This window comes from Pholis gunnellus, assembly GCF_910591455.1.
Source record: "Pholis gunnellus genome assembly, chromosome: 21".
In the NCBI taxonomy this organism is placed as follows: domain Eukaryota; kingdom Metazoa; phylum Chordata; class Actinopteri; order Perciformes; family Pholidae; genus Pholis; species Pholis gunnellus.
In genome coordinates this window covers 1,927,781-1,952,500 of record NC_136548.1, presented here as the reverse complement: position 1 = coordinate 1,952,500, position 24,720 = coordinate 1,927,781, and the positions used below count along the sequence as shown (strand labels likewise).

The 24,720-nt window shown below is 41.5% G+C and overlaps 2 protein-coding genes across 2 annotated transcripts in view; one reads left to right on the top strand and one right to left on the bottom strand.

The window, feature by feature from the left end:
* The window catches only part of ccdc57 (coiled-coil domain containing 57), a gene marked incomplete at its 5' end in the record, with an annotated part of 34,838 nt that extends 29,269 nt beyond the window's left edge, over positions 1-5,569 (bottom strand). Inside the window, 3 exons of the mRNA XM_079182853.1 lie at positions 1,856-1,978; positions 2,549-2,671; positions 5,424-5,569. Coding sequence (XP_079038979.1) covers positions 1,856-1,978; positions 2,549-2,671; positions 5,424-5,569 — 392 coding nt within the window. The remainder of the gene's footprint in view (positions 1-1,855; positions 1,979-2,548; positions 2,672-5,423) is intronic.
* An 8,930-nt stretch (positions 5,570-14,499) lies between these two features.
* LOC306713203 (monocarboxylate transporter 4-like) lies at positions 14,500-23,882 on the top strand (the record flags this gene model as incomplete). Its single annotated transcript, XM_079182852.1, has 5 exons — positions 14,500-14,722; positions 14,819-14,962; positions 21,588-22,186; positions 22,345-22,525; positions 23,560-23,882. 5 exons carry the CDS (start codon positions 14,500-14,502, stop codon positions 23,880-23,882), a joined length of 1,470 nt encoding a protein of 489 aa, XP_079038978.1.
* Between the last annotated feature and the right edge of the window lie 838 nt (positions 23,883-24,720).

The window sequence follows — 24,720 nt, the reverse complement described above, 5'->3', positions numbered from 1 at the left end:
AAGTAAGAAAAAGGCTCAGTGTTGATCTCCTTTAGCATTTGAATCCACTAGCAATATACACACACTCCTCTGATCTCTGCCTGACAGCACCAACACATCTGGAGAACTTCAATTTAGGGGTTGTGGCAAAAAATGAGAAAAGATGTAGTTTTGGGAATGACCATTTTGACCAAATTTGTACGGAGGTCAAAACAAACAAACAACATAATGTATTTTTATTTCAGTTAAAAGTAGTAAGTAATGTCTAAAATCTTCAGATCTGCATCCAGTGGAGGGATGCAAGGATCTGACGGGATATGTTCTGTGAGCAAAGAACATCGTCAATTTAGATTTGAAATGAGCAAAATGGTTCAAAATGAAGGATGTTGTGTTTTCCTCATCCTATTTTGCACATGTAAGTGTACCAGTTCTTTACAATATGGAACGGACGTTGTAGTGTTTTTAATTGGTGACCAAAAAATAACTTATCATGAATGTGTAAAACAATTACTGTATTAAAACATTACTTGAATTGTGTAGGCCAGAAATAATATCCAAGCACATCATGAAAGTATAGGCCATAGAGGTTATCAATCACGCACATTACTATTGCAGCCTAACCTAGAAAAGACAACATTACACAGGCGAGTGCTGCACCCATGTATGTCCGTGTACGTGACTGGAGTTGCCGCTCAGACGTTTCCACAGCAATGAGTGAAACAGACATAACGAGTGAAACAGACCTGAGGCCTGTCTATCAGCGGCTTTTACAGCGTTGCCGTCTCGCAGGTTGATGTGATGACGGCTGATGTGATCCCCGAGGACTAATACGGGGTCAGCAGTGTTTTCAAAAGTCTCTGTTTTAGGGGTAGCAAAAAGAATGTGTTTTAAAACTAAAACGCATTAGTGGATGTAGCCTTGGATGGCCCCGCCGCCAGCTGCACACACACGTTGGGTGGTCCGAACCCTCACACCTCCGGTGCCAATAGGCCCCACCCCCAAAGGACCAAAACACAGCCCCTGTCACAGCACCCGTTACTTATGAGCAGGGAGGAGTTAAAACATATAGAAAATATGTTTGTTCATTTTTATATTTCATGTTTCCATTTAGAAGGCAGACACACAGAATGAATTCAAACAAACTGTCACAAACTGCTAGTTTCTCTAACAAGCTAACATCACCTGCACTCTGTAAATCTATAAATGCTGCTGTAGCGCAAAAATGTCCCCTAGTGAGATTAATAAAGTAACTATCTATGTATGTATGTATGTATGTGTGTATGTATGTGTGTGTGTGTGTGTGTGTGTGTGTGTGTGTGTGTGTGTGTGTGTGTGTGTGTGTGTGTGTGTGTGTGTGTGTGTGTGTGTGTGTGTGTATGTATCTATCTATCTACATATCTATCTATCTATCTATCTATCTATCTATCTATCTATCTATCTATCTATCTATCTATATATCTCTATAGGACATCAAACAGGTGGTATTTTAGGTTATTTAGCAGAGTAGTTCTTCACACTAACACACTACAATAAAGAATACTGAGCTAGTTTTTTTTACCAAACAAAAATCATTATGTTAACTCTTAAAGAAACGTGAACCTTTTTAAAAAATGGCAAAAATAATGAAAATGAAAAAGCGGGCTTACAGAAGTGGCCCTCCCTTCTCTCCTCCCAATGGCTCACAGAGCTGACTGCAGAGCCGAGTTCAAGCCCAGTCTCCAACTTTGTTACGTTGTCTGTTTTTATGTTTGATTTAAAACAGCACAAATACTGCATGAAGCTAAGGCATTTCATTGTAATTGTGCGCTGGGGTTCACAGTGGCCATGTTATGATGGTAAGTTCAGAGTGTGCCATCATTTATCACATTATACTCACCGCTTGAGCTCGTCCAGCTGCAGACGACTTGTACTGAGCTGCTCCTGCCTCTCCTCAGTTTGTGTGGCTCTGTGCTTCTCCAGCTCAGAGACCTGCACACGGAGCCGGTTCAGCTCCCCCTGCCTGCAAATAACACCAGTATTTCAGTATCAGTCCATCTAGACAGCCGCTGTGTCTGCTGGGGACATTACTGTACACTCTGGATTTAATAAAATGCATAAAGCACTGAATTATTGCTTCTGCTGAAATCAATCAACACACAATTAATCCATGACAATATCATACTTTGTTAATGATAATAGTATCAATAATAATGACAATAACACACTTGATTTGAAGTGTATTTCCCATGACGGGAACACTTTCCATACAAAGAACACAAGCAAAAAGTCAACCAGTAGCAGTTTACATCCATGTCTGTCCAAAATAATTTGTTCTATTCGACGTTTAGGTCAAATTGTCAATTCTTGAGTTATGTTGTTTCTCACATTCTCAATTATTTTCATTTATCATATATTGCATGTATATATTTGAATATTTTCTATTTTTGTTTTGAATACATTTTTCATACATTTTCTCAAGTGCTATCTTCTACTGCTGCTTTTACATGCAGATATGTCCCTATTTTTTCATTTCACTGTCATCTTCATGTTACACATGCGTTTGGATTGAGCAGAGTGAGATGAAGAGTACCTGTCATGCTCCACAGTCAGAGCTCTGGCCGTCAGGACGTCGGATCTCTCCAGCTCTCTGTCTCGTTCATCCAGGATGGCCAGGTTGAACTGGAAATCTTCCCTGAGTTTCTGGTAACGTTCTCTGACAAATGAAGCGTTACAAAATAATTCACAGGCCATCACTTTACTCAGAAAGAAAGACATCACTTCATGTCAGTAAAGTCAAGTCACTTTTAGGACTAAAAAAGGAAACGTCCAGTCTGGATGAAAGGAACACACTGAGTCCTCTCAGATAGGTCAGACTTTAACCAGGCGGGAGTCAGGCCAGAGACGGCAAATGGATTTTCCAATCGGTCCACGAGTATGCGATGATCAATGGTATCAAAAACGGCAATGAGATCCAGTAATAGAAGCACTGATGGGAATCTGAATCCATAGTAAGCACAAGTTGTTTTACCACTTTAGTAAGTGCAGCTTCGGTGGAGAGCAGTGAAAGCACCTGAGAGCAGACTGAAAAGGTTCAGAAAGATCATTCTTAAATATGTGGGTTAGAGACTGGTCGATTCTTATCCAGAGACCATGGATCTACAGGTGTGGCTTCTGAAGTAAAAGTTGAACCAGCAGACTTAAGGCAAGTGGGGACAGAGCTATTTGTAAATGACAATGAATTCTGCATTTTAGGAAATGACCAACGCTCTTTGAAAGGTTTAGCTTGTAGGAGGAGGCAAGTGGTTGGTTTAGAAGCTAATGGAGCATTCCATTTCAATGTGGAAGTCAGAATTTCAACTTGAAAGCCCCCTGAAGTCGGATTTCCACCTCGGAAAGTCGGCAGAACCTCACAAACTCCAACCTCAAAATCCAAGATGGCTGGCTGGACAGTAAGTGAAAGCTGTATGTTATGTGTGTGTCATTAAAGCCATCGCACACACAGCGCTGTGGAAGAGGGACTAAGTGTGTGCACACCCAGGCAAAAGATACTTAGTACTCCAAATAAATAGTTTGCTTCTCTTTTTCTCTTTTCAAGGCAAGTAGTTTGAAACGATGCCTTGAATAGAGAAAAAGAGGAATGAACTATTCATCTCTTCAGATAAGGACTGGCATACATGCCACTTCTTTTGCACCATCAAATCCATTGTTATCAATGTAGTTGTTAATGTTTGCAGTGCAGCAACTTTTTCAAATGCAGCTAGTGCAGTTAGCGTTAATGAGTCTGTTACCCTGGACAAAGCATTTCATATTTGATGTACATTGTCTCAATCTAATATCCAGATTGGAGATTATATTGAAAATAGAATTACAGATCGAGGCAACACCTCCAGCTTGTTTAGTAGCCTGTGCAACATGGAGTCAGGGGGAGAAGCTCATTCCAGAAGTCCTCTATTATAAGCTCACTGTGTCCACCCCCACCTGTCAGTGGATCAATGACTTGATGACAGACAGGAAGCATCAGGTGAGGCTGGGGAAAGCATCCCCTCTTCATGGTCTGTTTGACTCTAAATGGACCATCATTTACTAAATGAACATTATGCTGTATTGAAGAAGACTTGAAACTAGAGATTGAGACCATAAACTCATGTTTACAATGTTTACTGAGGTAATAAATCAAGAGAGAAGTTAATCCAATTCTCATTTAGACAGATAAATCAAGGACAACAATGCTTCAAAAAGATAAGTTCAAATAAACAACTATTGAAATATTATGTGCATACAAGTAGCTAAAAATAGATGCATATCTATAATATATAAAATGTCTGAACCGCTCAAGAATTTAGTTTGTACCTAAAAAAAAATGTCAAAGACACAAATGCTCGTTCGTACCTGCAGCTTAAGAACAAATGTGTTCGTATGAGTGTGTTTTGCATGAAGCCCAGTGTTTGACTTTGTGTTTGTTCAGACTGTGACATATCTCTCTGACATTCCTGCCTGCACCGCACTACAATGGAGGAGGATAGAATTTATTTTGTGGTGCTCACGCCATTGAAAATTACATTTAAACATTTCAATAGCATGCTATAGCAATGAGTCTTTCCAGATACAATGTCCTGGTTACTCGTGATAATCCACAGACCTCCATTGTATTGGGCTGGAGGTCGATATCTCTGACACACATTTCAAAACCTGTGCAAATAAGCTATCTGCATGCATAGATAGCACGACATGTAGGGGAGGAAATATGTTCTTTTCTCACTTGGGGTAAGAGTTAAAATATTCTACCTGTTGTTATGTCATCATCCTTTCACACACACAACACTTCAGCAGGTGAAGCAATTCTAATTCATTACAACTAAACTCTGTTTTACACAAAATCAAGAGACAAAACACTTTCCATCCAAAGACATAGAAGAGTCTCACACTCCAGACTCCAACCATGGAGAAGACATGATCAACAGCAAACTAGGCTGATACGACTGCTGGGTCGCTTGATAGGCAGAACATTTATTTGGTTATCAATGAATCTTTTCAGTATTTTATCAAGCAATTATGCCAAACATTATTGTTAAATAAGGGTTTGCTGCTTTTCTCAGTTTCATATCATTGTAAACTGAATAGATTTGTGTTTTGCATTGCAGGTCAAATAAAAAGAAGCGACTTTGAGGACGTCCCCTTAGGCTGGGGAAAATTGTGATGGACAATGTTTCTTTCCATTTTCTGATATTTCATATACTAAAAGATGAATCAATTAACTTCTAAATAATCAACAGATTAAGTGAAAGTGAAAATAATTGTGTTGCAACCTGACAATAATCCAAACAACTATTTGTATTGTTCCTGTGAAAGTCAGAGACTGGGGAACATCCTGACATCCTACATTTCTAAAGGAATATTCCAGCTAAAAGCTGAGGTGCACAGTCACATGTACTGCTTTCTGATGTGAGGTGGACGTAGAGCAGTACCTCAGGGAGAAACACTCCTCCTGGGCCTTATTGAGGGAACTCTCTAGCTGATGATCCCTTGTAGCCAAGAGCTCCTTCCACTCCTTCTCTTTACTGGCCAGCTGGGCCTCCAGGCCTCCCAGCCCACTGTCCCCGTCTGAGTGCATGCTGGAAGTGGGATACACCTAGGAGCCACAATAAAGGTCACAATGCCTGCATTAGTCATCTTGTTTCCTGTAGCAACATTGGTTCTGTAACATCATGGTGAAGTTGGTGAATGGAAATTACCAAGTTGTTGTCTTGTAATACTGGATTCTGAGAACAAATGTAAATGTGTTTAATTTGTATTCATGATTTATAAACCATAAGTTAAAAGGTCCATACAGAACTCTTATGATAACTAGACCTTTAGATCAGAGGATCTCCATCTCTGAGATGACAGTCTGGTCTAATCTAAAGAAGCTGTGAGCAGGAGGAACAGTGGACATTTGGCCAAATGAATGAAACAAGATCACACAACACACCTCATATTAAAGGCTCTCACGTTGAACGTGAATCTATTTGTCAGTAACGGGGATGTGACACTGCCATTCTGAGGTGTGGATACAGATATATTGACCGAGGTCAATAAAGTTGTGTATTAACAAACGTTTAGCTTAGTTAGCTTACCATAATACAGTAGCTTTAGCTAGCCTTTGTAGCAGTGGTCTCTGCAGACTTAGTACGTCTCATACGTCTCCAGACTTCAGTCACACAAAGAGCTCTTCTGACCGCTAGTTACAGAGTCATAAAACAAGCCCGGCTCAACTAAAACCTGGCTCGTTCCTGTGAGATGCAAATGTTTCCATGGCAACCGTCCGTCTGTCAAATTGTTCCCCAGCTACAGCGATACACGATGCATGGTTCCCGCGCGCCGCCGTATCATAAAGCCAGCGACGGAGGCGCGCTCACGCGGTAATGTAGAAGCGCGTTTGAAGGAGGGAGAGCATCTCAGCAGGTAGAGTCAGTGTGATTACTTGTGATTACTTCTGTATCAAATGAATCAATGGCTCGACTTTATGTTGGTCTGTGTCCGAGCCCTCTTTGATTCTATTCCCCGTGTTACCTATAGTCTAATGTTCGCCAGAGTAACAGGTTGATGTGAGTACAGAGTAGTATAGTAATGTATGAATTAGTATTATAATACATGTATTAGAGATGCTCAGCCTCTGGACAGTGTAAGTTATTAAAGCATGTTATTGTTGCTGATGTTGCCTGATGGTCAGTGGAACTGGACCTTCTCGGATCAGGCTCAGTCTGGCTCAGAGACCTACGGCTCGGTCCTCACGTAGGCCACCAGGGTCTGTCCGCACGCACCGCGTCAACATCTGTCTCCACATCTGTCTGTCCGTCGCGTTACACCGTGACCATGGATGAGAAGCGAACCCGCCTCACTAAGTAGCACTAGGCACAGGTGTGTAATGCGGCCATGAAACAAGTAGGAACGAAGCGTTTCTTTATAAAACTCGATGTGCTTTCTATTAAACGTGTACTTCGGTTCAAGGTGACAAGTCTGCAGCTTCGCTCACTGTTCTGTGACTTGTGTAGAGACCGGGAGGCTATAACATACAGAATAATACCGAAATAGCCGGAAATAGTTATTTGTCATCGATCTAATCAACTAACAAGGCAGCAAACCGAGACCCACCAAAGTTGTCGGGGTGGATGTCACTGACAGGCGGCTCGCTTCCTGATAAAACCTCCTTCTACGGCCGTACTGTAGAGATGCAGCAGCAGCGCTGCCTACGTGCTCGGCTGCATAGCGGAGGCTGATGATGTCAGGAGTTGTCAACATGATGTGTGTGTGTGTGTGACTGCAGCCTCAGGTTGACTGTAAGCTATAGTCACGTACACATCGTTTACTTGAATACACGTTGTTGTTAAAGATTTTAATTTTTGTTATATATATATATATATATATATATATATATATATACAGGACTGTCTCAGAAAATTAGAATATTGTGATAATCCCCATACGTGTGATTTAGTTTACTGAACCAAGCTGAGTGTTTTTCAAGGCTCAGGAAACCCTTGCAGGTGTTTTGAGTTAATTAGACGATTCAAGTGATTAGTTGAATACCCTACTAGTATACTTTTTCATGATATTCTAATATTTAGAGATAGGATATTTGAGTTTTCTTAAGCTGTAAGCCATAATCAGCAATATTAAAAGAATAAAAGGCTTGCAATATTTCAGTTGATTTGTAATGAATCCAGAATGCATGACATTTTTGTTTTTTTAATTGCATTACACAAAATAAAGAACTTTATCACAATATTCTAATTTTCTGAGACAGTCCTGTATATACATATTAGTATATAGTATATAGTATATAGTATATTGTTGTGAGCAGTTTCATGTAACTGCTCATGACAACGTCTGTAACTAAGGACTAAGACAGAAACCTTGAACAAGACTGTAAACTGATACAAACATGAAACATGAAAATGTAAAAGTCAGACTTAACTTTCCCCAATCTGGCTACAAGACCCCCTGGGGCCTGAATGTGGGCCCTTTCAGAAGAGAAAACATGATGAAGTGTCTTCTGGGATGCCCTTCCAGTGGAGAAAACTAGATGCTGTACAGTAATGGGGCCCTTGAATGGAGAAACAGTGATCTGAAGATCTGCAGCTGTGGCACTACAGTGCAATTGGTGTAGAAACAGTTGAAGTTGAGCTGGATTTGAGAAACTTAGCCAGATCATTTTCTGATCGAAACAGTCATGTAGTGTTGTAACCGCTGTTAAAGCTCCACAAGACAATTTCACAGAGATCAGAACATTACAACCCACAACAAGGTTTAGCTGAGTCTTATGGCAGAGTGTTGCATTTTTTATGTTTATTTATGTTTATTTTATTTGATATGGACATCACAGTAGCATTAGAATTGTAACATACATTTATGCACAAAGCCCAGATGCACTGTGTTAAGTGTTTGTAGCGAAATGCTAATTTACAACACTTGTCCACAGGAGGCTTTTTTTCTTTTTAAAATAGAAAATAGGAACAAAGAAAGAAAATATATCCACAGATACATCCACAGATACATACACAGATACACAGATATATCCACAGATACATACACAGATACATCCACAGATACATACACAGATACACAGATACATCCACAGATACATACACAGATACATACACAGATACATACACAGATACACAGATACATACACAGATACATACACAGATACATCCACAGATACATCCACAGATACATACACAGATACATACACAGATACATACACAGATACACAGATACATACACAGATACATACACAGATACATCCACAGATACATACACAGATACACAGATACATCCACAGATACATCCACAGATACATACAGATACACAGATATATCCACAGATACATACACAGATACATACACAGATACACACACAGATGCACAGATACATACACAGATACATACACAGATACATACACAGATACACAGATACATACACAGATACATACACAGATACATACACAGATACACAGATACATACACAGATACATACACAGATACATTGTTGAGGCTGGAACTTCACGAGAGGAGGTAGGCTGCAAACTTTCGCCGCTGCTGACTTCCAGCAACGGAGACTAATCAAAAACGAACTGGATCCGATTAAAAATCAAAAATAGTAATTTAATAAAAATATAGCAGATACAACTGCAACCACGAAGGTAAACAATGCAAAATGATGCACTCAATTGCAACCTAATGTTTTACAAATGCAATCTGAAATACACCATGCATGGTAATGTTCTCGAGAACAGAGTCCACGTGCAATTTCACTCACAGATCCGACCTGGTCAGTTAGCTGAAAAACAAATATTGCCGAGAACTGAAACTTTCTCTCTCAAACATTCTTTTTATGTTCTTTGATGGGCGGAAAGCGTCCCACGCTGTCGCAAAACATAAAGGCCGTTATCCGGGGTCAGTGATTGGTTTCCGATTGATCTGACCCCACCTCTATCGATCCGCTGCTCATCTCAGTGGCTGGCTCCTTGTGACATCACCTCTGACCTGGGACCGCATGGTCTTACCCAGGAGTCCTCTCTGTTGTTTTATGGCAATCTGCTTCCCTTCAGTTGTCTCCGGTTCTCCTCCTCCTTTGTTGGTCATTTGTCCAGCACCTCTGTGTCCCCTTTGATGTCTCTGGTCCTCGACCTATTCCCTTATATGGTCGTGAAGAGCCTGTCCTCTGCATTCCTCACTGACCCTATCTCCCCTTTGATCTCTCTGCCTCATGGCTCAGAACCCCCTAACCTATGTGACTGTACTTTGGTTCAATACTTCCAATGATTATGATTAAGACTCCTACAAGTAAACTTATTGCAAACATATAATATCTTCTATAAGTAAACATCCTGTAAACCTATATTACATTCCATAAGTAAATATATTGTGACTCTTAACATAATTTACATTCTCATCATTGTGACAATTTCATTCACCACTAGGGGTGCTATAAATTCTACTAAATAATGCTTCTTAATACTGTAATTCTCCACAACATACACAAATACATCCACAGTTACATCCACAGTTACATCCACAGTTACATCCACAAATACATCCACAGATACATACACAGATACATACACAGATACATCCACAGATACATACACAGATACATCCACAGATACATACACAGATACATACACAGATACATACACAGATACATCCACATATACATCCACAGATACATCCACAGTTACATCCACAGATACATACACAGATACATACACAGATACATACACAGATACATACACAGATACATACACAGATACACACACAGATACGTACACAGATACATACACAGATACGTACACAGATACATACACAGATACATACACAAAGTACAAGTGTGGTTATAGGGGTGTTAGGTGTGAGAACAATGTTGTTTCTCTTTTAGCCAAGATTTAATACCTCTATTAAAAACATTACAATTGTGTTGCATTAACTCAGTTGGTAGACAGTTCCATAGTTTTGCTTGTCCAAATGAGGTTTTGCGTAATGCAATGCGACAGCTCCCGTTTACTGAGGCCCGTCTGTTCACTCTGCTGGTGTCTTGTGACAAGTTCATTAAGCAGTGAAGGAGCATGACCATGTAGGCATTTAAAAATAAGCTTTAGGTTGGAGTAGCTTATGAAGCTTTCAAAGCTGAACGTGTTGTGTTTTTCTACGATCTGACAGTGGTGCCACCTCATTGTTTTTTTATCCATAATTTGTAATGTGTGGTTCTACAGTGATATGATGGGTTGTATAGTTGATTGTTAGGCTTGCTGAATGGCAGATATTTTCTGATGAATCTGAAGCAGTTGAGATTTGATTGAACTTTTTTACTGATATTACGCACTTGTTTATCAAATCTTAGATGTGAGTCGAAGATGATTCCTGAGTACTTCACATTATCAACCTCAATGATGACCTCATTCTTTATTTCTATCATAAATCTTGCGTTTTCCTTTTGTTTACGTATGGAAAAACAAATTGAAACAGTTTTTTTTACGTTCAGTGTTCAGTGAGAGGACTCAAGCCATTGTGAAACAGAACGTAAGGATTCAGTAAGCTGGTCTGCGGCCATGCTAGATGTCCTGGCAGATGTATAAATAACTCATCAACATTTGGCAGTCAACACTCATTATTGAACTATGTTAGATGCTCAAACCAGGCAGGGTTAGATTGTTACCTTTGTTAACTGTGTCCATGATTCTATCACACAATGCAGGGCAACGTCCAAGTGCCTTTCATCTGCATATCAGTGTGTGTGTGCCGGGTCTTATTTTAGTGGTCTCGTGACGGTCTCCTGACGGAATGCTGCATGGGTCACACTGGGATCTTGGAAAGTGTGAATGATGTGAGTGGGCCTGTGGAAGGGGGATTTGAGAAAGGTAGTTGGCAGTACTACTGATTCTTACTGGCTGCTGTGGCGGCTGCACAGAGGGTGAACTGGTGGGAGTAGTGTGAACCTCCCAGCAGGTAAAAAGGAGGGCCTGGTGACGCTATGTGTCACAGAGGTCAACAGGAGGTTTACAAGTGCCAATGGCTGCAGGGCAGAGGGAACTGGACATTCTGAACTAAAAGAAAATGGGGTTTGAAAATCAACATTTTCAACAAAAAGATAATATCAATAAAACTAGCCTTAAAGGAGCTGCATTTAACATCTGCCCTGTTAGCTACGAGCCATTGAGAGGCGATCGAAACGCTCCCAATCTTGGATCTTGCACCTTTGATTTAAACTATATTTGCTCAGGTCAGTGGGTAATACAGCATAGTATCACAATATTTTACTATAATGTATCGATACATGGACCCAACCCATCATATCAATCTTTTATTATATAAACTACTAATATTGCAAATACAAATTAAAACTTTTGGTAACAATTGCTTTTTCAGTCCACTAGTTTTTTTCGGGGCAGTCAAGATTAAATTGGCAGGAAGTTGGTCAAAACAAAGATTGCGTGTTGGTCTGTCTGCTTAACTGACATTTGGCTACAATACAAATGAGTGACGTGAGCTGAAGACAGATCCTACACAGGCAGCTGGTCTAAAACACAGGTTTACAGGCTACAACAGGCAGGAATGTCTGCAACGCAATATTGACAATCTAGCAGAGCAAAAGTGAAGTAGTGGGATGTGTGTGCCTGGGCTAGCTGAGGGGTCTGGTGACAGGTGTGGGTGAGGAGAACCAGAGTGTGCAGGGTGGAGTAGAGTCGGGTGACTGGCAAAGGTTTGAGGAACTCTGAGGCATCTGGTGAACAGACAGGAAATGTGTGTGTGTGGACAGAGCAGGGTTCAGAGGGCAGTGGGTCACACTGCATTTCACTGGTGTGTGTGTGTGGGGAGTTGGGGGGTGACCTCATTCAAGACTGATGGGGGTTAGAATGTTCCCTCTAAGCATAGTAGTGATGATTCAAACCAGAGTTTGAGTCAAATGTTGTGTCCTATTTATTCTCATTATTATCTACCGAAGGCCTTACTCATTGACAGTGTTTTGGTTCATTTTTAAAGAGAACAAATGAAATCTTTATTAAAGAGGTCAAAATGAAACAGCACAGTATGTTTACACTTTGTACCACCTCATAATTTCTACTGTTAATTATAAAAATAAATGTTATTCTAAGAACTGTCCTTAGAAAAGCATCCCAGATGTCATCCATGAGAAGTAGGGCTGAACAATTCTGAAAAAATATGTAATCACCATTACTTTAACTGATATTGTAATTGCAATAGAATTTGCGATATTAAAGGGAATGATCATTTTTACACCATTACTCTCATTTTCATTGAAAAAGATGTGAACGTGATTACGGTGTGATTTCTGTGGGATCTGTTCCAAACAAAGATGTCTGTATGAACATCTCTGCAGCACCACAGTATTTCATCTAAACATGTATTTTGATGCACATTTGGCCTTCAGCAAATACAGCACTGTCAACGCTCTATAGGACAAGAGGTTACAGATAACAGACGTATTGTGATCATAGTAACATCATGTGGTCAAATACAGCAGAGAAAACTAACGGTATTACTCCACTGGACTACACTGACCTGACACTTTGAACTCTATTGTTGGAGCACAAGGTATGAATGTATGAGAGGTGAGGAGAAACAGCAGAGATAAAGGGCTGAGGAGGAAGTGTGTGTGTGTGTGTGTGTGTGTGTGTGTGTCTGTGTTTGTTCTGGCTGAGGAGGAAGCTTTATCCGTCCTGACAAGCTGTTAACATGCCATGTTCTCATATTTACACCCTTCACTGCACTGACCACCACACACACAGTCTTTAAAGAGGGGCTCACTCTCTCCCACAAACTGCAGCCCTGAGACCAAACAACTTGGCTTTGAGTACTTATGTGTGACTACTAAGTGCTTGTCTATTAGTTGTTGCATTAGGCTACTCATCGATCTTCTCTGCCTGAGTTCATGCATGTTTTTGTTAGGGCTGCACGATTATGGCCAAAATCATAATCACGATTATTTTGATCAATATTGAGATCACGATTATTCATTAATTTTAGGGACAACATGTTTTTATTGCACTTTCATGTTTAAATGAACAAGACCACTACTTCCACTTCCATTGTTGTGCTACATCTGGCTAATGTACACATCTTTGCATCAGACTGGTCCTTATCACAGTGCATCTCGTAGAAGGAAAATATAAATAAAATAGTAATAAAAAACACTTTTTACCCAAAATTAAATCAACAGAGCACTGCTTTCACTTCCATGTTGTGCTACATTCCAGCTAATTATACGGTTCTTATTCACCTGAAGCAAAATATAAATAAAATGTGTACCCAAAATAAAGGGCTAACTAAAAATAAATATGCCATCACAGAATGCAACCAAATGAAAACAATTCAGGCCTATGCAGAAAGGGCAATAACAAGGTGTTAGGCCTACAGCTTTTTGGCTGAGAGATGAGCTCCTGTCTCTCTACTCTTCTACTGATACCGGAGTCACTGCAGACAGAACTTGTTTTGAGGCTGCCGCTGCAGGGTGCGCGCATGACTCCTCCCATCTCGTTCGCCCCCTGGTGGTTGGCTGACTGTTAGTTGAGGAAGCGCTTGATTTGATCTGTAGCAGAGCACGTATCAGACGATCATGCTCATTTAATTGTGGCAGCCAAAATCGTGATCGCGATTAAAATTGGATTAATTGTGCAGCCATAGTTTTTGTTGTTCTGCTCTGTCTGCTTTATTCTGCTTATATTTGCACTTTGGTCAGGTCATGTTTTAAATGTGCTAAAGAAATACATTTGATTTGTGGATTGTGTACGGTAAGTAGTTGTAACAACAGCAGCTGGATGACCAATATCTAATGCACTGCCCTGCACTGATGATGTAACACACACACACACACACATGGACATATTGTTTGAGCTCCGAGCTTTAAACCATAAACATGAAACATGACTACGGTCTGAAGTCATTCTCAAAATAAAGGTCATATGAACAAGTTCAAGGATAAGTCTGTGTCTTTTTACCACAGTGTTTATAGCCACTGACCTCGACGTAGCATCCAGAGAGCATCATGGGAGGGGCAGTTGTGGACGATGGACCTCCCGGAGTGAAGGCCCCGGATGGCGGCTGGGGTTGGGCGGTGTTGGCCGGCGGCTTCATCATCACTGGCTTCTCCTACGCTCTCCCCAAGGCCATCAGCGTCTTCTTCAAGGAGCTGATCCGAGAGTTCAATGTCGGCTACAGTGACACGGCCTGGATCTCATCAATACTGCTCGCCATGCTGTATGGGACAGGTAGAGCAGGACAGGGATGCACCGTTAATACTGTGTGTGTGTGTGTGTGTGTGTGTGTGCACAGCTTGCTTACGGACTGATTGGGTTTTTTTCCAGGCCCTCTGTGCAGTGTGTTGGTGAACAGGTTCGGCTGTCGACCGGTGATGATGGTTGGAGGGCTCTTTGCCTCGCTGGGAATGATTCTGGCCTCCTTTGCCACCAGTATCATTCACATCTACCTCTGCACTGGAGTCATTACAGGTACAAAACAAATCCGATGCTGATCAGCTGCCACTAAATATAGTAACATGCTGCTAATATTGCAACGTGTTGCCCCTGTAATCATTTGTTAGTCTCTCTATCCATTCGTACTGGTCCACAGCAGCATATCTTGACAGCTACTCTCCAGAGTTGCCATTGAAAGGAACATTGCTATTTGTGGTGCATCCCTGACCATTCCTCTATACTGCCACCATCTGGGCAACATCATAGGTGCACAAGAGATATCTACTGTGATGGTCAGATTGCCCTGTGACTTCACTGAGCACATTCATGCTCCTCAGGGGATGAACCTGAGCCCCCCCAAGCTTTACTCTGGTGCCACCCCCAGGTCAGCATTCGCGGTGGTCCAGACCAAGGGCTCACAGAAAACAGAAAAAATAAGCTAGGCAGTAAATATGTGTTCTGACCCTCACCCATCGCTGCCTGCTATTTTGAATCCAAATATAATGTATTCAACATCATATTTCTTCATCACACGGTTGAGCTTTTGCTGTCAAAGTGATGTGGTTGTCTCCCACATCACTTTTTTATCATAAAGAAGAAGCAAGCCAACAGTGGCAAAACACGTTTGACTCTACGATATTCAAACATAACATAGTCATTGAAATTATGCATTATAATTTGAGTTTTTTTAAATTTATTTATGGGAATTCTTGAGCAGATTTAGATATAAAAATAACTAGCGTTCTAAATTTACCACAAAAAAAAAAAGATTCTAACCATTTGACAGTACCTCTGCAGCCCACCAGGCGGTGCTCTGCAGCCCACCGGGCTTATGGACTTTCCTGAGCACAGGAAAAAATGTTTGATTTTTATGACAATATGATTTATTCTCCAACGCCACGCTCAGGATGAACTTCATTCCAACACCATAAGACTCTAGGAATAGCAACATTCTCCATGTCGTCCTTTTTATACACAGAACCTTGAACGAGGCGATCACACTTTACTTTTCTATGTTGAGCCAAAGACTTTATTGAACCATACTTTTTGGTATGGACTGAATTAAAGTATTAAAAGCTATATTTCTACAATATATTGTTTGTACATAACAGCCAAAATATGAATGAGATGAAACAAAGAATACAAAGGAAGTCCGGTGTACTGTCGCCCTTTATTACAAAACAACAACAAAGGCTTCCTGTAGCGGACCCCAGCCGGACAATGGTGAAGCTTACTGATATTTCCAGAGGCCTTTATTCTTGTTCAACTTTCATCCTTCCTTTGATGAACAGAAATATATGTTTCTCCAGAAAACACCGTAAGAGCTACGAAACAGATAAAACATGAGTGAGCTCTTACGAGTTTAAACATTCAGTGGCTTACATTTAAATATACATGGGGCATTAATCAAACATTTTCTCATGTATATCAACAGCATATGTAAAACCGAAATCTAGTATTAGCTTAAAATTACAGCTGAGTCATTTTGCTATACCCGTTAAGCTAACATTAGCATCTAGTTGAAACAGTAATACAATAAAACAGAATAAACACACAATACCTTGTTCCCGTTCCAGCTAGGTGCTTAAACGTTAATTATGAAAATATATTGCAGAGTAATATATTTCATGTCACCTTTCCTTTCAGTCTGTACCGTAAATTTCTTTCTTAGCTTGAAGCTAAGTCAAGCTACCATACTCAGACGAGATATGGCTCTGCTTCCGCTGGCCATAAGGACTTCAAAATAAAAGACCCAAAACGTAAAAAGGCACTTACAAAATAAAAGCTAGCAGGAAGTGATTAACTTGGGTAACTTGCAAAGTAAAAGGTTTGGAGGAAATAATCACATAACCTCTTAAGAGTCCTTTACACTCCCACCAATCATGAGTCAATAATGTAACTGTATACAATTTACATTAGGCACGAGTGATTTTTAACTGAAAATGACCTTCCATATACAAATAAGAAAGTGGAAAACCTTCTTAAACTAAGTGAGCTGACAAGCTTTTGGAGAAAGTATTGTGAACCATAGTGGAGTAGGCAAGTTTAATCAGTCTCCAGCAGGTGAGTAAATGTGGGATGTGGTGACATTATCTAGTTGAGCTAGATCTTTTCTCCACTGTTCCCATGGTGGACGAAACTCATCTGGGAGAAGATCGTCCCCACTTGTTCCTTGCCTACAAATCTTCTGAAGAATGACCTTTGCCTTGAGCAGAACTGGCGCCACAAATCTGAGAGGATCAGTGGCCTCACAGTGAGGCCACTGTCGACAGAATGCCGCGACGTGTTGCAGGCTGGTCCTTAAGTCGATCCAGCTTTCTTGCACGATAAATGCCATGATGTGGAATGTACCGTTTCTCACCTTCACTCCCACCATCTACGATCTGCTCTGCGTCTCCTCTTTCGATGACCTCTCCCATGAATTTGACATACTGCTCCTTATACCTTTCGTTCCGTTGCAATTTCCTTTTTAGGTGGTTGAGGCGTATGATGGCTGAATCCTTATTGTCAGGTAAGTTGGGTCTGCTTTTGAAAGGCAGAGGCATTTCGTAGTGGCCATGTGTATTTTTCCGTATGCTCTCATCTAGCTTGTGGAGAAAGGTGATGTCGTCTTGTGACAATGTTTTACAGTCTTCACTGCCATCCTTGAAGTCGAATTCTAGAATTCGAATAGCATCTGCAGGTGTTACCAGAGGTAACTCTTTAACTGTGATTCTGTGACACAAGCCACTTCTGCTCAGTGACTCATGGCTTTGTGAGGAGCACCCCACAATAGACCATCCTAGATCCGTCCGTACAGCATAAGGTTCCTCATCTCCTCCTAGAATGACTTGTCTTGGTGCCATTGCTCTGGAACAGTTGTAGCCTATCAGAAGTCCTACTTCACAGTCCTATAGTGGTTGGATTTTGTCAGCTATTTCTCTGAGGTGGCTCCATTGTTTAGCCTTCTCACAAGTGGGAATATGAGCACGGTTTATAGGTATGCAGTCCTTTGTGTAGGCAACTGGAAGATCAACCTGAATGGATGAATTGTATCCTCTCACACAAAGGCCAGAAACACACTCACTTGAGAGAACTGTGTTCTTTCTAGTCATGGTGGTCAACTTCAACTTCACTGGATACTTGTCAGCCGCTAAACTGTCACTCACTTCTTGGTCGATGAATGTGGTATCGCTTTGAGTGTCGAGTAGAGCGTAGACAAGCTTCTCAGCCGTAGGGTTGTGTTTAGATGACACCCACACAGGCATTACCATTGATGTGTAGGATGAGCCTTCACCTGCTACACTGAGGGACGTTGCAGTGACACCTTGATTTGTCCCTGTTTCTGATGAAGACCTTTCCTTTCCATAGCTGTAGTCATGAAGGACTGTAGGATGCTTTCCTTTGCAGTTGTCACAGAAGTGACGGTGATGACAGTCTTTTGCACTGTGGCCAGTTTTTAGGCATCCATAGCAAAGTTTATTCTCCCTTACGTAGTTCCGTCGCTCTACCAACAACATTTCCATGAACTTGGGACATGTATGTAGCTGATGTCTATTATCTTCACAGAGAATATAGGGCGTTTTAACTTGTCTCTGATCAGACCTTTGGTTTGCGTTGTCTGTAGCTGTGTGAGTGGTGAGAACACTGGCCCCGTCTCTCTTTGTGTCTAGGAGATTTCTCTTTTCAGTGTTAGAGTCTGATGTATGAAGAGCATGGAAAGATGTAATTGGATTGCAGGCAATCTCAGCTTCAGTTGACACAAAGATTGCAAAGTCCTTGAAACTTGGAAATTCTTGTTTCTCGTTTAGGCTATGTGTGACTTGTCGGTTCCAGCTTGAAGCTGCCCAGTCTGGTAGTTTACGGGTGAGCTTCTGGTTTTCCTCACAGTCATTTAATATGTCGAGACCCTTGACATGAGGCATGGCATCTTGACAAGCACTCAGAAAATCTGAGAAGCTTCTGAGTCCTTGAGCATCCTTAGCTTGAATCCTTGGCCAATTGGTGAGCTTCTCTCTGAATGCTCTCTGAATGGTGAATGGCTGGCCAAAGCGACGATTTAGCTTGTTCCAGGCATCCCCGATAGGCCTCATCATCGTTTCGGAAGAAAGTCCCATCTAGCACCTGACGTGCTGGACCACCAACGTATTTCTTCAGATAGTATAGTTTTTCAGCTGGAGCGATCGCCCTTTGGTCAATGAGTGAGGTAAATGCTGCTTTCCATTCAATGAATTGCATTGCGTCACCACTGAAGATGAATGGCTCTGGAAGAGGGAGCCTATTTAAGGCTATGCTGTCTTGAAAGACCTGAGCAAGAGAGGAAATGTCTGTATGAGAGGGTGTTGCAGCATGTGAAAGAGGGAATGTGGTTACAGGCTCATTCCTTGTGTCCTTGTTCCTTTCGTTGTTAAGGCAGTCAGCGGCTTCACGTTCCATTTCCTTATCGTACACCTTCAGTTTGGCTTGAGCCGCCCGCACCTCCTTCTCTGCCTGCAATCGCTCCAACTCCTGCTTTTGTGCCTCTAGGGCCTTCCGTTGCTGTTCTTCTAACTCTCGGATCACTTCCTTTTGCCTTTCTTCTGCTACCATCATCTTATAATTCGCTTCCTTCACTGCAAGTTCAGCAGCTGCATCCACACGCTTAGCTGCCGTGGACGAAGTTATGGAGTGGTGTTCAGATTTGCTGTGACTTATTGAAGAAGCAGCAGATCCGTAGACAGACTTTGCACAGTCACGGTGGAGCAGTTCATGAAGGCGGCGTCTTTCCTTGTCCTCATTAAACTCACCTTCTTCGTCAATTGCTCTATTATAGGCGATACTGACAATTTCTGTGGTAATTGATTCACACGTATCCACTCGTCTTCTCACGTCAGTGGAAGGTGTGGCGAGATCTCGAATCTCGAAATACATGTTCATTATGTTATCCTTACTTTTCTTCAGTTCTTCAATGAGAGGCCAGAGCTCACTCTCTGGCATATAAGTCTTCAGCTGATCTCTTGCCTTACGCACATTGAGCTTCCATTTCTCATACATTAAGAGCAGCCTTTTTTCCATTCTCTTGGCTTCTTCACCTTGCAAAGCAAGCATTTTCTCTGTAGGGTTCCGTGCACGTTCAGAGCGTCGAGGACCTTCAGGCTGGTTGTCAAGATTGTCTTTCAGACAGGGTCTCTCAGATACATCTGTCAGTGAGAGGAGCTCGCTCTGCTTATCTTGAAGTTCCTCAGTCTCCTTAGCGCTACTTGACTCTGACATCATGAACTAAATCTCTTAAATTATTTAGTCAATAGAAAAACCTTTAAACAATTATAAAACCCTTGCAATAAACAGCATGAACTTATAACATCAGATCAACCATAGAAAGTAACGCAGTTGCGTTCGTGTGCATATACTCAAATAACTGTAAATATTCAGGTAAGTACCGTGTTAACCCAATTCTAAAAGGTAGTTGGAATGTAGCATTCAAAGTAGTACAATTTTACAATTTTTGTAACTAATAAGAGTCCATATGAATGTAAACAACAATGTCTTTCCTTTGCTGTAGATGAGCAGGTCAGTATGAAATGTTCACTGGTTCAGTCTACAGGCTGTTCATGTGGAGCTCACCTTATTTCCTTATTTGAGTACTGTGGACTGTGGGTAATAAAGGGGGGGGGCAATGTCAATGAATGTGACCGTACTTGACCATTGCACCGAATCCCTGAGACCACTACCAGAATTGCCGAAGTCGATCAAGTGCTGGCACGCGGGCACACACGCTAGATGAATCCATGTTGACAGCATGTGGCGACGTAGCAACAGCAGGTAGCCGTGAAGACCCTCCGTCACGGCCCGTCATGGAGGCAGCAAGTCGTCAGATCGGTGAGGGCCAAGCTCTTACTGTAGCGGACCCCATCCGGACAATGGTGAAGCTTACTGATATTTCCAGAGGCCTTTATTCTTGTTCAACTTTCATCCTTCCTTTGATGAACAGAAATATATGTTTCTCCAGAAAACACCGTAAGAGCTACGAAACAGATAAAACATGAGTGAGCTCTTACGAGTTTAAACATTCAGTGGCTTACATTTAAATATACATGGGGCATTAATCAAACATGTTCTCATGTATATCAACAGCATATGTAAAACCGAAATCTAGTATTAGCTTAAAATTACAGCTGAGTCATTTTGCTATACCCGTTAAGCTAACATTAGCATCTAGTTGAAACAGTAATACAATAAAACAGAATAAACACACAATACCTTGTTCCCGTTCCAGCTAGGTGCTTAAACGTTAATTATGAAAATATATTGCAGAGTAATATATTTCATGTCACCTTTCCTTTCAGTCTGTACCGTAAATTTCTTTCTTAGCTTGAAGCTAAGTCAAGCTACCATACTCAGACGAGATATGGCTCTGCTTCCGCTGGCCATAAGGACTTCAAAATAAAAGACCCAAAACGTAAAAAGGCACTTACAAAATAAAAGCTAGCAGGAAGTGATTAACTTGGGTAACTTGCAAAGTAAAAGGTTTGGAGGAAATAATCACATAACCTCTTAAGAGTCCTTTACACTTCCTGTGTCAAGACGTTTCTGTGCTCTCCTGGTTCATCTTCACACCAAACCTCATGTAGAGACGGATGAGAACTCATCTTTGTTACATAGTGTTAGTAACAAGTAACGCTGCCGGTCTGTCTCTCCTCAGGTCTGGGTCTGGCGTTGAACTTCCAGCCGTCCCTCATAATGCTGAATCGCTACTTCAGTGAGAAACGTCCTCTGGCCAATGGCCTGGCAGCAGCGGGCAGCCCTGTGGCGCTGTGCTGCCTCTCCCCACTGGGGCAGATTCTTCAGTACAACTACGGCTGGAGGGGTGGGTTCCTCATACTAGGAGGCATACTCCTCAACTGTTGTGCCTGCGGGGCCCTCATGAGGCCCCTGTTGCCCCCTAAGAAGCTGGAGGAAAGCATTCCCGTGGCTGCAGAGGAGATGAAGCCCCAGCCAAAGAAGAAACTGTTGGACTTCAGCGTGTTCAAGGACAGGGGTTTCCTCATCTATACCATAGCAGCGTCTACTATGGTGCTGGGCTTGTTTGTGCCCCCGGTGTTTGTGGTCAGCTATGCCAAAGGCCTGGGCTATGAGGACACAACGTCCGCATTGCTGCTCACCATCTTAGGATTTGTTGACATGTTTGCTCGGCCAGCATCAGGACTCGTAGCGGGCTTGAAGTGGGTTCGGCCTAGAAGCGTCTACCTGTTAAGCTTCGCTATGATCTTCAACGGGTTCACCGACATCATAGGATCACAGGTAACAATACTTCTTCAGGTTTATGTCTTCTATAAAGCATGAATACTGTAGGTCAGACTGATGGTGTAGTTCGACTAGGTCTCTGTATGTCTGTAGCTTCATCACATGTATGTCCTCTGTAAACCATGATCAGGAATCTTCTGTTCCTCTCCGTGCAGGCGAAGGACTATCCAGGTCTGGTGGTCTTCTGTATCTTCTTTGGTATGTCCTATGGCATGGTGGGGGCGCTGCAGTTCGAGGTCCTCATGAACATCGTCGGGACGGAGAAGTTCTCCAGCGCCATAGGCCTGGTTCTACTGATGGAAGCTATTGCTGTACTGCTGGGACCTCCTGGAGCAGGTCAGAGCATGAGAACGTGTGAGACAGTGGAAGACTTCATTCAATCCCATGTATTGATAACGTGTCAAATCGTAAACAATGTTATCTTAAGAATCATCATTTTGAGATTTGCCAAATTTGAAAAAGAAAAATTCAGATTTTTGTAAGAGGAGCCTTACTGCACACTGTGATCTAAAGAACATGACTGTTCTGTGATGAAACACACCAAAGCTGATGTTTCATGGGTTGAGAATGGCTCAACGCACCAATCACCGTTTTATATCAGCCTTGAACCTCGCAAGGCCATTTTTGACAAAGAGTCGACCGGTTGGGACTAATCGGTGTCACAGTCTCTTTTTACAGTAAACTAGGTCCCTCTAAGTAAAGTAACCAGGCATGCAAGAAATATACAATAAATGTGTTTGTTATGTACATCACATTTTTATTATGTCATTTTCCCACCTTTTTATTTGTTAATTAAGTAGTTTTACCTGATTTAAAAGAATGTAATCTAAGAAATGTTGCATAATGAGTGGTCTTTACCTGGAATGAGAAATGATTTCAGCTCTAAACTGGCTTTACAAAACATCCTCCGACAGCTGAATCTAGTTTGGCAGGTTGGAAGACTGCTGAGTTAGCAGTTAACAAACTGAATCAAACCTACTGAAATGAGCCAGATCCTAAACGGCGTAATATTTTGTGACATGACAATCTGCTCTGTCAAGAAAAGAACACTTCTCCAAAATCACCATGTGTTGGTGTCATGAAGGTGCCCCTGTCCATCCATCTTCTCAGTGTATAGCCACTCAAACCTCTTGGACCGACTACGGTTGGTAGCCAATGACAAAGATTCAAAAGAGCCATGGACTGAAGCTGACAGTAGCTTTCTCGCCATAAGAATGGACACAAATGTCCACTAAAGAGAAGTGTATTGTTCCTTCTCAGCCTTCTCAATATTCTCCCTGTAGTATCTGGGTCACTTCATGAGTCCAGCGTGTTGAGAACCAGTGACCACTAACCAGTACTCATGCTGATATCCTCGTACTCTCCACCAGGTCGCCTCTTGGACGCCACCCATCAGTACATGCACGTCTTCCTGCTGGCGGGCTGCGAGGTCACGCTGGCAGCCATCCTCCTCGCCCTGGGTAACTTCCTCTGCCTCAGGAAGAGAAAGGAGCATCCAGATGCTAAGATGGAGATGGCGGTCACTGCTGCAGAGAAGGAGGGGCTGAACTGTGGGGTGGAGGTCGAGGAAGACCATGAAGTTGAAGAGGAGCCAAAGAAAAAAGAAAGTGCTCTGGAGGCAGGGGAGGAGGTGATGATGGTGAAGGAGATGGGGGAGGACGGGGCAGAGACAACACATCGCTGTGAAGAATAAGACGAGTGGTCACTATGCACCAAGAGGATGGAGGCACACAGAAAGTAGATTACACAGGGGAAGAGCAGAGGGCTATTTATAGAGCCAATGGAGTGCCACGAAAAAGAATACATCTGAGAAAGAAAAAGAAAATAAATGTGGAAATAGAAAGAGGAATAATAAATAAGCAAATATAAAGTAATATAAATCAAAGAATAAATGTGGAAATATAACGGCACACGTCAAAATATAAAATAATTACAAGCACTGTCATTTATTTTCACATGTATTGGTTCATTTTAATAATAAAGGGATATGAATAAATAAATTAGTTCAAATATGCAGACTAAAATAGAGCAATATATATGCAAAAATAGTACTAATATACATGTAAAGATAGACACAGAAATAAATTAAGAAATAAATGTGAATAATTATATATTTATTCTTCTATTTATTTCTCTTTATATTAACCCATTTTTTATTTATGTATTTATTCTTTTATTTAGAAATTTATATATTTTTTCACATTTCTACAAGTAGATCTTCTGTGGGTCTAAGATGTAAGGGGGGGGGGGCTTCTCCATGTAGGCCTATTTTCTTATTTGATTTTTGTGGCGCTCCTGTGACTTCATAGATAAAATGGATACAAGGAGTGATGAAGAACTTCATTATGAGGAAGTGCTTTTGCCTGAATTGGTTCCCATGCAACATTCTGATCATATTCTGCACACGACTGTTCCTTTGGGTATGAAAATGTCCCACCGTACTGGTACCAGACACATCTGGTCTGTTTTACTCTCGACTCAGACAAACATCGCAGTTCAGAACAAAGACATTCAGTTCCAGTTTTGTTCAG